The 18,152-nt window shown below is 44.2% G+C and overlaps 1 protein-coding gene across 1 annotated transcript; it reads right to left on the minus strand.

The window, feature by feature from the left end:
• Window positions 1-582: 582 nt before the first annotated feature.
• On the minus strand, window positions 583-16,797 carry naa25 (N-alpha-acetyltransferase 25, NatB auxiliary subunit). Its single transcript, XM_030436026.1, has 24 exons — window positions 16,647-16,797; window positions 14,237-14,322; window positions 13,092-13,230; window positions 12,880-12,998; window positions 12,691-12,765; window positions 12,496-12,603; window positions 11,530-11,608; window positions 11,305-11,416; window positions 10,078-10,167; window positions 9,755-9,927; window positions 9,547-9,659; window positions 9,251-9,458; window positions 9,076-9,165; window positions 8,813-8,993; window positions 7,870-7,969; window positions 7,622-7,773; window positions 7,398-7,523; window positions 6,116-6,359; window positions 5,204-5,327; window positions 5,049-5,114; window positions 4,874-4,971; window positions 4,683-4,796; window positions 4,448-4,588; window positions 583-3,250 (listed from the first exon to the last, which is right to left on the minus strand). Exons 1-24 carry the CDS (start codon window positions 16,702-16,704, stop codon window positions 3,128-3,130), a joined length of 2,919 nt encoding a protein of 972 aa, XP_030291886.1. The 5' UTR covers window positions 16,705-16,797; the 3' UTR covers window positions 583-3,127.
• Between the last annotated feature and the right edge of the window lie 1,355 nt (window positions 16,798-18,152).

Raw genomic sequence — 18,152 nt, forward strand, 5'->3', positions numbered from 1 at the left:
TTTAAACATTTTGTTTATTCATACACATTTTTTTATTTTACAAACTTTTGTAATTATTTTCTTTATTTGTATTTATTTTTTCTTTGGCAACACCTGAATTTCCCTGATCAATTAAGAGATTATTTTAATTTATATTGGCTTATAAATTAAAATTGAAAGGATTGATTGATTTCAAGGTTGTTTTTTCATCAAGTAAAAAAGTAAAATATTTAATATGACAATATTCATGTGATTAGAAGTCAGTTGGTTATTTTTGTATGTAAAAACATTTTATTCTGGTCAAAATAAATAAATTAATAAATTAATAAACCTAGCTGCTCAGTTTGGATTGGTAAAACTCAGATACCAAAATCCAACATGAAAAAAAATTTAACTTGAAAATTGATAAATTAATTACCATTAGAATGCACACACACACACAAAACGTTTTCCTGGAATTTAAACTACAAATTCAAAAATAACTTCAGTAGTTTCATGTTTGCCTAAAACATTTGTGACCTAAATGACTTCATCTGGAGTCTTTGCAGCTTCAAAACAATATTTTAAATAAGGAAATAAAATCAAGACATCACACAACAAAAGTCACACATTTACTTTTTTTTATTTAAAAAAAGCTTTGACATTCCAGTGTTTCTGTTTTCCATTTTCTAACAAAAGAGGGTGGTGAGATGACGCTCCAGATTGTCGACCATTATTCTGAACCTCATCAACAACAACAACAAACACATGAAGTCTGATCACGAACGTCTTCTCTGCAGCTGTGGATCCGTTCAGACAGACGGGCTCGAGTGTTCAAAACAAAAGAAAGGCATTTATTATTCGTAGATGGGCATGTACGTGTGTGTGTGTGTGTGTGTGTGATTGTGTACAAGACTAACAGGAAGGGGAGGGTTCACCAGTTACTCACATGTTCACATTGCTCTGCCGAATTCTTAATAAAATAGTACAACAACTAAACAAACAAAAGTCAAACTGCTCACTTCCTGCATCAGCGCTCCTGGTGACGTCTGTAAACGACGTCACGGTCTGCTGTGATCTGAGAGGGTGCTGAAGCTGATGCTGATGTTTTTGGTTCATGAGACTTGAGGCGGCTGAGCGGGAATGAACAAAAACACAAACAAAAAGGACAAATCTCAGAGTATCGACTGCAGCGGCTTCTAAAAACACACTCACGTCCCGTTCACACCAGAGCCTCCACGCTTATTTACAATTAGGTCCAATGTTCGTCTGACACACACACACACACGCAGACACACGCAGACACACGCACACACAGACACACAGACACACACACACACACACACACACACACACACTCTACAGAGCTGCATCAAAATGACTTCCTGTCTGGTCAGAACGCTCTACGCCTAAAAAAGCATTCTTAGCGTCCGGCAGACTTTATTTTGTACTTTCGTCACTGCGTAAATAGATATTCATGAGAAATGTCTGATGGTGATGTTTCTCTGCAGTGTCAGAGGAAATGATGCAACGAGGAGAAAAACACTGTTTTTGGTAGATATTCATATTTAAAGGGACAGTCCACCCTAAAATACAAGAAGATACACATTTCGCTTCTTACGTGTACCGTCAACATTTCCTCCTTCGCCTGAACGTAACCGAACTTGACGGCGCTCAGCTGGCAGCGGTTACTCAAGATGATCCACAGAACTTCTCGTGAGCGGTTTCATGTTGGAACTACTTTCTTTCCGTATCACGGCGCAGAAGGAAACATGTACCCAACTCCTTCCTTCTGCACGGTGATGCGGTCGGCGGGTTTAGTTCATTAGAAAGAAAGTAGTTCCTGCTCACAACGAGGCCCGTGGATTATCTCCAGTAACCGGGTCATGATTTCTAGAAAGAGACAGACAGACATCTCAGTAACTCTGCAGCTCACACCAAAAAACATCCAGGTGCTGTAACATTTCTACAGGTAGGAGTGAAAAATATGCATGTTTGATTCTGGGGTGAACTGCTCCTTTAAGATGTTCATTCGATCGTTATAAACCAGTCCAGTCTTAAAAAGGATTCTGACGAGTTGATCCATGTCTGTTGTTTGTTATTTTGTGCCGGAACAACCAGATTATTCCACAGCAGACATGTTCACGAGCACCACACTTCTACCAGGAATAAAAAAAAAAAAAAATGAGAAGAAGAAGATCGGCGGCGGCGGCGGCGTCCATCCCACCGCTGCTCTTTATAATAATAATAATAATAATAATAATACTGCGACTACAGAGGAGGCTCCACTGTCAGTACCAAAGCGACACACGAAGCAAAAAAACAAAAAGAAAAGGAAGAAAAGTGAGAAAAATAATAGTTGAGTGGGAAACTTTCAGTCCTCGCTTCCATCAGTTCAATGCAAAAAAATAATAATTGTGCCCGTTTCCACTCGACGCAGAGAAACAGCTGGAACAGCAGCGCGTTTCCTCCTTAGTGTTAACAGTCCTGTGTGTGTGTGTGTGTGTGTGTGTGTGTGTGTGTGTGTGTGTGTGTGTGTGTGTGTCACCAGAAGAAAACCAAAGTGAGGAATAAAGAGGAAACATAACTGACGAACAGAATAGTGGTTTATTGTGTCGTATATTGTAGCGGTAGTTGCTCTTTTTTTCTCTATGTACAATAATTTATTAGATTAGTTTTCATCTAAAACTGCTTGCGTATTCATTTTCTCCTAATTTGCTCTATTTCCCTGTTTTTTTTTAGTTTTTTTTTTTAATATTTAAAAAGGAGTCGCGTCTTTTTCTTTCTTTTCTTTTTTCCTCCCCACCTAGTTTTCTTATAACTGCTGTATAAAGTCATGATTTTTTATTTCTTTTACTTACAAGCTCGTGTGCTATAAGAGTTGCAAATGTCCCAGAGGTGTGCGTGTGTGTCTGAAAGGTGAAAGAAGAGGAAGAAACAAAAAAAAAAAATTCCAGGTTGCAGGAAGAAGAAAAAAAAGGGGGGAGGTCAGTAACGACTGTGTGCTCGGCGGGCGGGTCGAGCCGGGTCAGGCGGGGTTTGTCGGACTCGTGGGTCGGCTGGTGGGCTGACAGACGGCGGTGTGGGGCGTTGAGGGGCTGATGATGATGATGATGATGATGGGGGGGTAGAGTCGTCTTTATTTGGGAGGGTGTGTGTGTGATGGTGTTCAGATCTTGAGGTTCTTTATAGTTTCCGCTCTCTTCTTGAGCAGATCTCCCACCTCCTGTAGAGAGCGCAGGTAACTGCTCTGCACCTTGTCCATAGCAGCCTTCATAAACGAAGCTTCATCCTGAAACAAGGGAAAAAAAAAGATAATCGTCAGCGCTCCGGTCTACGAACATTTAGTGACGGTGCGACTTCATTCTCTGATTCCAGCTTCTTAAATTAGTATTTTCTGGTTTCTTTCCCTCTAAATCAGAGTTAACTGATTGTTTTTGTGTTGTGGATGAAACAAGACATTTGAGGACGTGTTGAGCTTCAGAAACACCGGTCACCATCATTCACAGTTGTACAGACCAAACTAATCTATTCACCTTATTCCTGACGTTGCGAGTTTACCCATGGTTCATAGCGGTAGTCGGTTATGCTCTTCCAGTTGAACTGGGTGAACTCGGTGTTTAAGCTAGCGTAGCTGTCATGCTCGCTCTACAAAAATGGATTTTAACACAAAAATTGGAGGTGGATACACATTACGGATGTTTTAAAAAGTCATGAGGACAGTTCTGTAACAGTAGCCGTTTTTAGACAGGGCAGCAAGCCGCCAATTTGCGGACAGGTCCGCGATTTTAAACAGAGGCTGGCAAATTGGGGGTCTGTTTTGGTCCGCCAGTTTGACGCCTGGGAGGGTACGTTATTTCCGCCTTGCCTGCTATGTAAAACCAGGAAACAGCTGATCACAGCAGTCAGTCCATCAATTCATCAGCGGACATTAAGATGAGCAACTGGACAGACGCTGAGATCCAGGAGATGCTAGCGTCTGACATGACATGAAGCAATGTCCCGACGTTAGCTACATCAACATAGTTAATTATCTTGTATTTTCTGAAGGTGTTGACGGCGAAGAATTATGCAGTTACAAAAGCACATACACTTAAAACTACCTGCACAGTAACAACATAGGGAAAGTACTGTTGAAGAAACACAGCGAGTTTATATTTCTGAAGGCAGCAGTAGAGCGTCAATCAAGCTAAACATACAGCGTGGATGATGTTGTTGATGTTCTACACAAGAAGTTTCTGAAAAAAACTCAATTTTCTTGGATTGTTGTTGCAACCAACAACGGCTAATGTTGTACCTGAACCCATTTTATCAACAATTAGTAGTTTATCTGTCACGGCAGCACCGATAGGCTTCTGGAGAAACGGGTGAATTAACTGAGAAGATATCCAACAGATGAGTTTATATCATGCTCTGTGCTAAAAGGTAAATCTTGCAAAATGAGGAGCTTCTGTGAAAAGAGAAACGCTTCATGTTCGTGCACACTGACCTCGGGGCATCCGTCCAAGCTTAAACTGGCCAGTTTAAGGGCTGTCAGGCCCGTCTCCTGCCCCTTTATATGCTCCAGAGCCTGGGTGAGCAGGTCCTGCAAGCTCCCCGTCAGCTCCTGGAAGCCACAAACCACCGCCGGCTGCAGGAGACACATCAGCAGAGGACAGTTAATGACAGCAGTGAGGATTAATCATCAGGTTACAGAGAGTGAAGGGTGACGGATCAAACCGTACCATCGCCGTGTTCACATCCTTTTTCTTCTTCTTCTTCTTTTTCTGTAGACTCGTCTTCAGTGGTCGGAGGATCTTGGCACAGTGACTCGCCATCCAGAAGACTATGCACACCGTCTGCGCAGGAACAACATGAATCAGTTTCACATTCAGACACATCAGAACCGGCGCAGCGACGACGTGTGACGACTCACCTCCACAAAGAAGATTAGGGTTTCTAAGAAGGAGGGCTGCGTTTTTAATTTGCCCTCTTTCAGTTCCAACACGTCTCCTTTGCATTTATTCAGAATTTCTGCGGACACAAACAGGAAACATGAAGCGTAACAGAAACCTTCGCAAGTTCACTGTGAAATCCAGCCGGCGACTCACCTTGAAGCTGAACTACTAATGATTGGAAACCGTTACAGATCTGAGTCTGCAGCTCCGACGGCTCGTCTGAGAGGGAACAAAGACACAAAGAGTTGTGAGTTTAAAACAAAGGTCAGAGCAGAGATCTGTTTCATGTTCCTGCTGCCGGTTCTCACCGAGTCCGACAGTCTCCAGCTCCTGTATGTGGACCGACAGCTGCAGCGCTGCAGCCTGGCACTGACAGCTCCCGCTGGACAGCGCCGGGGCCAGGCGGGTGGAGGGGGGTCCCAGGAATGGATACTACAACACAACACGGACATTAGTTCAGCAATGTTCTCCACGTTTTACCGACCGGCACTCAAATGTCCTGCAAGGATTCAACGGGAAGATGTAGCAGATATTAGCAGTATAGTTTGTTGTGTTTAAGGAGCTACATGTGAAGTTATGATGGCTAGAACCTGCAGCAGAGAGCACAAAAAGGAAAGTAGCGTCCCCTCAGAGTCGTCATATCGCACACAAATCAAAAGAAGTTTGTTGCTGCTTGGTCACATTTGGGGCCGTTTGTGTTACTTTGTCGTTGTTCTGCTTGTTCTCACCTTTAGCTTCAGTGCAGCTAGCCGGAGGATGCAGCTAAATCACGACATGTGGTGCAAAGACAAAGACCCATTTTAACTTAGCTAAAGGATGTTTGGGCGGAATCTCGCCAGGGCAGCAGTGTGAGTCGATCTGACTCCCTTCGCTGGTGATGGGAGACAGTTGGAAGTTGCCCTCAGAGCAGCTACAGCAGAGCGCTAATGAGCAGCTCCTGCGTTACGGCAACACTGAGGGGACATAATGCCTCATGTTAAGAAACACAGGATAACATCCCCTCTTCCACAACAAGGGAATAGAAGAAAGGAGACTTATTAAATTGCCTGAACGTAATAATCCTCGTGTCCGAGTGGATGATTTGTGTCAGTTCTGAATAAACTGAATGTTTTTAGAGAATGGGTGGATGCAGGCTGGTGTTAGCGCTCGTACACGTGACACACAAGGTCCTTTTAAACCGTGTGTGTCACAGTAATATTGAAACATTTAGTTAAACCGACCTGCACGCGTTTTTCTGCCATCTGATTGGCCGTCTGTAGAGTCTGGTTGAGCTGTGACAGCAGGCTGCCGAGGATCGAGGACTTGTCTCCGACGCCGTTCTCGTTGGTCACCTCTGAGTTCTGCTGCGAGGCCGAGTGTCCCAACGCGGCCAGAGAGGCGAGGAGGCGAAGTGTGAGGGAGCGCAACCTCAGCCACACCGACTCCTCCTCCAGAGAGCGACGCCGGTGATCCTCAGTTAACTGTCTGCAGACGAAGAGGAGGCGTGTTGAAGATGATTACTGGGGAGAGCAGCAGCTAAAGAACAACATTAAAAAGCTCCAATTTCACTAATGAAAGCTGGACTACAGACTCATCACCACTAGGGGTGGGTATTGGCAAGAACCTCACGATACGATACGTATCACGATACTTTGGTCACGATCCGATACGTATCACGATACTTTGGTCAAGATACGTATCACGATACGATACGTATCACGATACTTTGGTCACGATACGATACGTTTCACGATAATTTGGATACGATACGTATCACGATACTTTGGTCACGATCCGATACGTATCACGATAATTTGGATACGATACGTATCACGATACTTTGGTCACGATCCGATACGTATCACGATACTTTGGTCACGATACGTATCACGATACGATACGTATCACGATACTTTGGTCACGATACGATACGTTTCACGATAATTTGGATACGATACGTATCACGATACTTTGGTTACGATACGTATCACGATACTTTGGTCACGATACGATACGTATCACGATACTTTGGTTACGATACGTATCACGATAATTTGGATACGATACGTATCACGATACTTTGGTCACGATACGATACGTATCACGATACTTTGGTCACGATACGATACGTATCACGATACTTTGGTCACGATACGATACGTTTCACGATACTTTGGTCACGATACGATACGTATCACGATATTGCGATATAAATAAAGATGAAAACACAAGTACCTGTATATGTACATCAGATGATATTGATCAGAGGACAAAATTGAGTCAAAACTATTTCATTCAAAACAGCCAAAGTGCTTCCAAACATCAACTTTAAATTGCGGAGGCGTTGTTAACTTGCCATCCATTTTGCAAAGACCTCAGCCACTCTCTCTACTACAGAAATACAGCCGCCGCACAGGTTTTAAATCGATCTTCGGAGTTGAAAAATCGATACTGTATTGGGCGGCAAAGTATCGCGATATATTGCCGTATCGATATTTTTACCCACCCCTAATCACCACTCACCTGTCTTTCGGGTCCCAGCTGGTGAAGACAGTCAGGTCTCTGTTGTCCCTCATGTTGTCCCAGGGGATGTCGTCCTCCTCTGCAGACAGAGACATGGCCTTCACACTCTCCTCCAGACTCAACACGCTGAAACACAAAGAGAAGACGACGTCTCAGTGCAGAACTCGAGTCTGCAACAGGAGCTGCTGTGATGTTTCTTGTGTTTGTTTTGAGTATTTCCTCACATGTCGGCCTCCAGGAACAGATCGAGCAGCATCCTCTCAGTACGGACCTGAGCAAAGTGCAGTGATTGGTTCAACCTGTTCCTGAGAGCAATGAACTCTGGGATCTTCTCAAATGCTCCGTACTTATACGCCTGGATGATATACTCTGAGGTCTGGTGGGAGAGAAATAAAGGTAGATTTTAAAAAAAGGCCAAACGGTGAGGCGACATCAGAGCATGTGATTCCGGGCTCGGGTCGGATCGACTTACATCTTTCTGGTTCGAGTGGAAAAACCTGAGGGAGAAGTTACAGGACTGGGAGGCGGCAGCGAACTGACCCAACGACTCCGCGTAACGTGTCAACAGAAACCTGGAGGTGAAAACAGAAAGAAGGATTCAAACATAATGATCACATAATCATCACGAGTCTCAGAGAAAGAAAACAGTCGGCTGAACATTTCTAGTTCCTGAAGTTTTCCTTCAACGACTGAACGAACGTCTGCAGAAAAACACGACTGTGAAATAAACAAACAAAGGAAGGAAATTGACCTGCGAACCGTTTTCAATTTGACTTTTCCTTCTTTTATGAGTCGATCATTTTGCTCTTTTACAATAAAGTTCCTGCTCAACACAGTTTATGATGATTTTGGCAAATTGTGTGCAGAAAAACTAAAAGACCCTCAAAACGTGAAAGGTAATGTTAATGATTGACTCATTAAATGTATTAATTGTGGAGTTAAGTATATTTAAAACATCTTTGTCATCCAACACTTGGTGATGCTACAAAAATCAACGATTTCCTACTTTTCTTCACTATTTCTTCTCAAATTAGTAGCTTACTGTCGTTAACTTATTACCAATATCTCATGTTATCAGGAGATTTAAGCACTTTAATTGTAGCTTGCATGAATTAACTAACTTCAAAACTAAACCTGCATTATTTGTCTATTCACATAATATCTAAACTTCAACCAGAACATCTCATTCAAATGTAGAGATGCACATTTATATGCATCATTATAAACGCACAACTGTAAACTGTCTGTTGGTCGGATGTTAAACTCGCCAATAAAAACAAACATGTAAAATTAGAACAGGAGAAAGAAAACAATGGTCTGCCTTTTTGTTTTTAACGAGACCTTAAACTGGATTCTGAGACGTTTGATGAACTGAACAACAGGTGTAATTAAAGTCTCCGTGTTCATGTACTGACCCGATGGTGTCGTGCTGTACGTGCTTGGCGTCCAGGCTGGAGTAAAGGTCCACGACCGGCTCGAAGGCTCCCAGGCGACAGTAGAGGAGCAGCAGCAGCAGCTTGAACTGAGCGTTGGAGGGACTGTGAGACAAACCCTCCTGCAGGACGCCCAGCGACTGCCACACCATGTCCTCGTCCCCTACGACACACCGGAGACAAACGTTCAGAGACGATCTCTCAAACAGAGACAGACGAGGAATCAGAGAGAGAGAGGAACTCACCGGTGTCCGTCCACAAGTCGATGTATACGTGAGCTGCCATGAGACAATACATGTCAGAGAACTGCAGCTCCGTCTTCAGAGCGTTCGCCCCTGTGGGACAAAGAAATCCACAAGTCAGAACAAACTGCTCACACGAAGCACCGTCTGTTTTATCGCTGAATCAAAGCGTTCCTACCAAACTTCAGTCCGTGCCGATAGTGAGCTTTGAGCTCCGCGATGAGCCGCAGCTTTCCCTCCACGTCGAGCGCGTGATGCAGCCCGAGCGCTCGGCTCAGCTGACACACGCACAGATGCCTCTGCAGCGCTTTGGTGTCGTCTGGAAACGCGAATCCCTCGTCGCCCTGCTCGCCCAGAGGAACCGCTTCACTCAGACGGTTTACGAACTGAAACGTGGAGAGGAGCAAAGTGTTTCAGAGTCCAACACTTCACAGGAGGCGGATCAACAAACACTCGGCTGCAGCTCGGTCGTACCTGAACGTGTTGGTCAGCAGAGAGCAGGTGGAGGTATATCTTTAGGTCGGTGATGCAGCACGGTTTGTCCCCAAACTTCCCAAAGAACTGCACCATCAGCTCTAAAGGCTCTCCTGTTTAAAGACAGAGAAACGTTAAAGCCGAGTGAAACTGCAGAACACGGAGAAAAACAAAAACAACTTCTTTTCCCGCTCCGTGTGTTTTTTACCTAGCTGGGCTTCTTCAGGACAGCCTCGTTCTCGCAGTCTGTGAATCAACTCGAGCCGAGCTAAATACGGTCCTCTGAGCGCACGAGAGTCTTTGTCGTCCTCTCCTTTGATTCTGTCCTCCACGAACCTCACCACCTCAGCCACAGTGTGATGGACGGCGCCCTCCGGACAGCTGGAGACGCACAGAAACACACAGATCACGTTCATCTGTTAGGAAAAACACTCCTTCGACCGCTGTCCTCCAAAGTTTAGAGCTGAACGACAAGAATCCTGCTTCTGCTGACCGCCAGAATCCATTTGAAATCTAAGCGACGGTACTCACTGTTCGCCTTCTTCTGGCGGGCTCCACGACTGATCGATCAGGTGGAAGAGAGAGTCGAAGTAGGAAGGATAGAACTGCCAGTCGTCAGGACTGCAAACAAGAAAACACACACAGGTTTATAACTGAATCAGCTCGGCAGCAGATGTGTGTGTTAAAGTGAAACTCTCGCCAAAATGCAACCGAGGCCTTTTTTTTGACGTACCCGAGTCAAAAATTCGTGTAAAAGCATAATTACGACAAAAGAGGCACTTTTAAGATTTACTGTATTCTCTTTTTCGGGTCAAACTCATTTTCAATGGGAGTGCTACGGGCACTTTTACGATAGCATCAAAATCTCTATATTTAAAACAGTAAGAAGTCTCGACACAACATGAAACTTTGCTGGTAGTATCACCAGGGTCTCTACACATGAACACGAGCATTGAGAACATTGTTTGTGTACACAGAGTTTACTAAAAAGAAGGTTTTTGAACAACTCACGTTAGCAGTAGCTTGTTCCGCTCGCCGCCGTCCTGCCAGTGGAGAAGTGTCGATCTCAGAATGTGACGTAACCTGGAGGACAGTTAAGGTGGAACTACTGTCTTCCAGCAACAACTGTCCACGTGATATCTCACGTAACTTTTCCAGCTTTTTATTTTAGTATTGTTTCTTATATGAGGCTCCTTTTTCAACCTCAAGGTCAATATTGTTTTTCGCTAACGACAAAACAACAAATTATCCTGCATTTATATGGAACTGAGCTTTAGGAGCGTTCCACCTTAACTGTCCTCCAGGTTACGTCACATTCTGAGATCGACACTTCTCCACTGGCAGGACGGCGGCGAGCGGAACAAGCTACTGCTAACTTGAGTTGTTCAAAAACCTTCTTTTTAGTAAACTCTGTGTACACAAACAATGTTCTCAATGCTCGTGTTCATGTGTAGAGACCCTGGTGATACTACCAGCAAAGTTTCATGTTGTGTCGAGACTTCTTACTGTTTTAAAAATAGAGATTTTGATGCTATCGTAAAAGTGCCCGTAGCACTCCCATTGAAAATGAGTTTGACCTGAAAACGAAAATACGGTAAATCTTAAAAGTGCCTCTTATGCTTTTATACGAAGGTTTGACTCATATACATTCACAAAAAAAGCCTTGGTTGCATTTTGACGAGAGTTTTGCTTTAACGATGAGGTGTGTGTGTGTGTGTGTGTGTGTGTGTGTGTGTGTGTGTGTGAGCCTGAACTCACTTTTTGAGCAGCAGCTTGTGGGCCAAAGCGTTGCTCTCGGGCCAGCGCTGTAGCCTCTGGTAGAGCATCATACACTTGTTCTCTCGGCTCTGCAGCTCACTGGTCAGCTTTTCTGTGGGAACACACACACACACACACAGTCAAAGATGAGGATTGTATTCACACGTGTGGAACAGGAAGGACTCACTACATGCTGATGATCTCTCAGTACAGAAGCGTTGGTACCTCCCAGCGGGCCTCTGATCACGTCCAGAGCCTCCACACATTTCCCCAAACGCTCCAGGATCATAAAATACAGCTGCACCTGAAGACACACACACAAAAAAACCCCACAAACAACTTTAAATATGACCACAAACTCTGGAATAATCCTCCATCTGTCTGCTGATTAGTGAAACTATAAAGAGCGTCTCCAGGTGATACGCAACAAAACTAACAGCATGACACTCGGTGGAGCGTGAACGTCAGAGTCATTAAGAAACCGTCTGTCTTCACTTTACTTTCCACCTCGACAGAATTGTGTATTTTGCATCATATCACCTGAACCAAACACGAAAACACAGAATGTTTTAGATGTTTTCTATGTTTTAGGAGTTTCTGATGGATCGTGTGAAACACATTTCTGATCAGCGAGTCAAAATCATCACGGACGTCTGCAGAAACATCTGCAGAAACATCTGTCTAACTGTGAAGAACGGGCGCTGTCGTGATGAGGAACTCAAACAGAGACTCTGACAGAAGAGAGTGCGAGTGTGAGAGCAGCTGTAAAAAAGGGGAATTCACATTTTACTTTCTGCTTTAAGGAAAGTTTCTCATGTTTCAGCTTCACCAGGTTTCAAATATAAAAGATTCGTTTTACTGGACGAACAGCAGCTCGAGGAAACATCCCAAACAAAGATTCATCTTAATGAATAATCTTGAATTTAATGTTTTTTCCATTTTTCCCTGTCAAACTGTTTTGTGGGGAGTTTTCCTGATCTGACTCGAGGCTCTCAGGGGATGAACGGAGCTGTGTGATGTACAGAAAAGCTTCTTGAGACAGATTTGTGTTTGGTGGAAACGAGCTGTGTAAATAAAATGAACTTGGATAATTAAACCAGATGTAGAACCATCGCACAAACATCTAAACCTGAATCTGAGTTTCTGCATCCAGACGACACAACATGGAGGCGACGCAGACGCTCGACTCACCTCCGCCTCAGCCTCGATCTTCTCCTCCTTCACCATTTTCTCCACCATGCGTTCAGCCAGCGGCAGGAACATGGTCTGGGACAGTTTCTCATCCTGTGCTGAGATGGCCTGAACCACAAAAACAACACAACACAGGTGTGTTATATTCAGAATAAATCAAGGTGTGTGGGGAATGTGAGCGTCTGCGCTCTTTACCTGCATCACCAGACTCATGACGGACCAGAAGTAGTACGGGTTCTTAGGGACGATTTTATACAACGCCATCCCCGCCTGTAAAGGGCGAAGATGCAGTCGTGAACATCCTCTTCGTTACTCTGACGATGTGTCCGTTATCTAACGGGCGTCTTAATGCTGACATGCAGGTGTGGAGCTGAGCGTTCTCACCTGCTGCATCTTCTTGTACTCCCCGACGCGAGCGTACGCCATGAAGAGGTGCGAGTGATACTCCTCGCTGAGAGGAACCTTCTTCACCGCCGCTTCGTACAGCTTCGCCACCAACTCCGCTGTGAACGACACGCACGGCAGCTGACACGCCGTCCTCACAGTGATGTCATAACCAGGCGTGTGTGTGTGTGTGTGTGTGTGTGTGTACTCACGGCGATGCATCTCTCTGTACAGGATGGTCAGAGCTTGTAGTGAGTTGTCATCAGTCGGCTCCAGAGTGGCCACTTCCTGCGCCAGAGAAAACGCTTCATCCTGCTTCCCGGTCCTCTGCAGACCGATCGCCTTCAGGACCTGAGAGAGAAAATATAAAGTTACGTTTTATAAGTTTATGTGAAGCGCTGTGATTGTTGGAGGATAGGAGCGAGCGTTTGCAGCAGCAGCTCAGAGAAAAGCTGCCGTCTTTATTCTGACACTCCGAGCGCTTCAAGTCAAACAATCTCTCAACTTTACAGAAAGACGGAGGCGAAAACATTCACTGTAGTTTTGTCTCCTGTGGATGATGTCATACCACCACATCCTCCTCACTCTGACGTCCCGATGTCACGTAAAAACAATCAGATAGGAAACCCTGAAGGAGCAGCGTCCATCATACGTCCCATCGCTTCCAAGAGCACAACAGCACTTTACTGCCCCAAAAAACTTTATGGCTGCATCTGAACGCCGGGTGATGGTTTCTTCTTCTCCCTGTTTTCAGAGGATGCACTGCTATGATCCTTCGCGGCCTCACATATCCCAAGATTCTTTGAGCGCCCATAAAAAGAAAAAAGACAGAAAGAAAATGCCGACATGCATGGCGCAGATCGTCACGTTCACGGGTCTGGGCGACAGAAATCGTGGGCTGGAACATCTGGTGACGCAACCAGGAAATGCAGCGAAGGTCGGACCGTCCCATTTAACAGAATTGGGACGCAGCCCGTGTGTCCACGTGTCCTGAGGAGACGTTCACTGCACCGTTGTCAGAGCCGGAGATCCCCCAATTATTTAAAGCGTTATAAATTATAGATGATTTTGAGGGAAAGACAGAGCAGATCTAAAATCCTCTTATCTAAAACTTCAGAGCTGCTCACAGGTCAGCGCTCTGACGTTTGGTTCCATCTGAAACCAACATAATAACCAAACTACGTCTTATTAAAACAGTTATTCTAGTTGTTTGTTAATTTGTGGAGTCAGGAAACAAACGAGAGGCGATTAAAAACATGTGTGAGTGATCAGAGAGCAGCTGAACGTTCTCACGCCGGCAGCAGAGAAAACAAACTCAACACTTAAACAAAGTGAGAGCGGCTCCTCCGTCACTCACCTTGGCACAGTGCAGGTCCTTATGTTTCTTCAGCAGCTTGTCCGCCTGCTGGATCGCCATCTTATTGTTGCCATTATCAAGATAATCTGCAGAAACACGAGACAGAATATCACGTTAATCTGGGTTTGCTTTCTTTCTTTACAGTCTGCCGTTTACAGGCAACAACACATAAACTGGATCATTCTTCTTCTTCTTTCTCGTCAAATCTCTTCTGACTCGTGTCTGATCGGCTCCTGTCCTGAAGATCAATACATCCGTTGTCTTGTGTTAGAAACGAGCGCTCTGCAGTGAACCAGTTCACGCTGGTCGCTGTGCATCAATGTCACGACGGAGACGAGCAGAAACAACGCAGCCGCAGTTTCTACGTCCATCGTTCACAACGAGTTTTATTCTATTTTGATTATCGAGTCGTTGGTTCAAGAAGTTTCTTTTGTCTGATTTCAGTGTTGTTGACACGATCAGCTGCACATTTTACATTTTGAATTACAGAATAACACATGACGGCTTGTACACTGTGTGTGACGCACAGCAGCATCTCAGTGTGGAGTCGTCGAGCCGGTGCTGGTTCATCAATACTGCAGACAATGAGCACTGAAACCACTGTGAGTGTCCAAGATCGATACATATTGATTTTATTGGTAACAGAACCTTAAATGTGAGTATTTTCTGCTTTCTATCTTTCTGGTTGTGGACAAAACAAAACACTCGAGGACGTCACGTAACGCTAATCAACATTTTTCACCAAACAACGAATCAATTAATCAACTAAATTGATCAACAACGAGACCGATCGATCGTTTCACCTCGTGACAGTGTTCTGATACTCGACTTCTTATTTCCAGGCTAAAATAACAAACATTTATTGATCCAGCTTCCTAATTGGTAATCTTAGATTTTGGGACAGATGGTCAACTTAACAAGCCATTTAAATACATTAACTTGGACTTTAGATGATTACAACAGACATATATTCTCTTATATCCACATTATTGATAATTATCAAAGATCTCATTATGATAATAACTTGTGAAAGTTCCAGCAGTCCCTATAATATCGTCACAGCCTGATTTTGTCTCAACATTTGGTTATTTTCAGGGATATTTCATCATTAACGACCAAATCAATACACTAATGATTGTATATATTGATCAGTAAGTCAGCTCTCCATCCTCACACACATCTCTCTGGATGCTGTTGAACTGTGTGTCTGCAGTCAGTCACACACACACACACACACACACACACACACACACACACACACACACACACAGAGACCTCAGTTTAGCCTCTTCATGACAGCTGGCTGCCAAAATTAACTGTGCCAGACAGTTCACAGTGATTATGTCACGTCTATTCTCTCTGTTCTGGACTGTCACCATCACAGGAAGCTAACAGAACATGTCACCAACACTCACACATCACTTCAGGTCAGCTGCCAAACCAGGCAGAAACCCCTCAGGCTCCACACTTCTGATCGAAAGAGAGTTTCACTGTCCTGCAGCTGCAGAGTTCACACTGCTGCTAGCTGTTAGCTTTGACAAAGTTCCCAACAACAAAAAAAACCTGTTCATTCTGAGCAGCTAGCTCCCTGAACTAACGCTTAAATGTCGGTTTATACAACGCTAACAGATTAAAGTAAGTCAGCACAACACAACATGTGTGATTCATCGTAGTTGTTAAACGTTACAACACACTGAATGTCTTTTATTTCCGTTATTCAGCAGCACACTGTTCTGCCTCCGTGAGCTGTGACAGCTTAGAAGCTAGCTAGCTAGCAAGCTAACAAGCTACCTAGCTAGCTTGAAGCATTGTCCTTACAGCTCTGCTGATGCTAGCTGGGAGCTAACCGTGTCACATGAAGCTAGTTGTAAAGAGGCTACACGTTCAGCCTGGACACGGACAGCTGATCACAGCGGAGATCCTCATCAGTCTGAGGCACGAAGGAACAAACTTTTCTTTTAATCCTTCTCACAGCTGCAGCACGTTCAGCGACTGGCTGGCTGGCTAGCTGACACATTAGCACGCTAGCTAGCTGTCAAATAGCGACCGTTAGCAAGAAGGAGAAAGCACTTCGACTTTGAGAATGAGCCAAACCGGACGACAGACATGTCGGCACCGCTCGGCGCTGTAACACCACCCGGACCGACTCCAGCTGTGACACGGGGACACACGGCTTCACCCGCGGACCCGTGGCAGCTGTGTCTGCCCCGGCGAGGTGGCAGCCCGGGTAAGGTGCACTGTCATTGGGCGCTGCAGGCAGCAGACACCGTGGTTGGAGCTGGTGGGGCCGCATCGTCCCCCCCCCCGCTCCGGCTCCACCACCACCACCTTCCTACTTCACGCACACGCACCCGCACACATCACACGCATGTTTACCAAACACCTGCACGGCTCCCCGGTGAGTGCTCACCGTATATCGGCCTGAGTCTCCTGTCGTTGGGATCCTGCACATGGCCTCTCGCCGCCATGGTGGAGTTTACCTGCTGGGGAAATGTTGACGCATGCGCACTGTGCGCCGCCTCTAGGAGCGATTAAAGGATTTCTTTTCTTGCTGAAAGCGCAAAATGAGCTGCATGGATCCTCCTGCTGCAGAACTCTGGACCGGTTCTGACTCCAGGACCTGCTGCACACACGTAGAAACACTTTGGTGCTTTATGTGATGGATTAAAATGCTTATGGAGAAACATAAAAGTAAAGTAAAGTAGAGTGCAGGAGTACTTTTAGTTACTTTTATACTTTATACTTCTGCTCTGCTGCAGCTGTGAGGCAGATGCATGCACATATTCACATCTGATCTCCACCAGCTGCAACATTAATGACATTAACATATTAATACCTCAATATTCTAATAAGAATATTATAAAAATGTGCCATTCTGTGGTGGTTAAAAGTATATTTTGATGCTAATCACTGGCCGGATTTATGAGGATGCAAATATTGTTACTGTCATGAGTTTAAAGAGGCTTTATGTCACAATTTAAGTTGATTTATTATGTATTAATCACTGTAGTTTGGGGGATGTGACATGAAGGTTTAACATGTTTGGTGCTGCTGGATGTTGATCTCTCTCCGCTGCGCTAACAGAAGCTAATGATGCTAATGTGAGTTTAGTTTAATGGATCCTGCTGACGTAAACCGGAGACACAAAACTTCCACAGAGCCTCTTTAATCACCAGACGTCCCCTGAAGAAGTCTGTTCTGACCTGAGGCTCAAAGTTTCTACATCACACATCTAATTATAACTTATTAAAAATCAGATTTAATAACAGAATCTTTCTTTTTGGTGTCAGACTCTATTTTTAGTATTTTTAAGTCTTGTACTTATTGTATGTGTGTCTACCTGCTACTGTCACAAGTGAATTTTCCCGATGTGGGACGAATAAAAGTCTAAAGTTTTTAATTTCTTTTCAATTATATTGTTTATTCTTTACAATATTCTGTCCTCTGGCTAATGTGGTGAACACATTTCCCCGTTTAAATAAATAAATAGTGATTCTGATTTATTTAATGTTTTGTTCTTTATTCCATGTTTGCAACGTTTAAAAAAGACGTTTGTGTCATATTTATTTTGACTGTAAGTTTAATGAGTTAAAGAGAAAGTTATCTGATAGAATAACATTCAGATCATCCATCAGCGCTAAAATGTATTTTGTTATTTTGTTTTTGTCGTCAGAAAAGTTAATTTTAAACTAGTTTCCTTTTTGAAGAATGAATGAAACCTTTGTGAGTGTTCAGGATCAATGTGTATTGATTGATTGATAACACGTTTCTCCTCTACGACACTGAACTGAACATCTTTTGCTTTTAGACAAAACAAAACATTAGAGGACGTCACGTTGGGCTAATCGACATGTTTCACCTTTTTATAAACCAAACAAATCAATTAATCGACTAAATGAATCAACAACAAAGCCAA

Source organism: Sparus aurata, chromosome 12, assembly GCF_900880675.1.
Source record: "Sparus aurata chromosome 12, fSpaAur1.1, whole genome shotgun sequence".
In the NCBI taxonomy this organism is placed as follows: domain Eukaryota; kingdom Metazoa; phylum Chordata; class Actinopteri; order Spariformes; family Sparidae; genus Sparus; species Sparus aurata.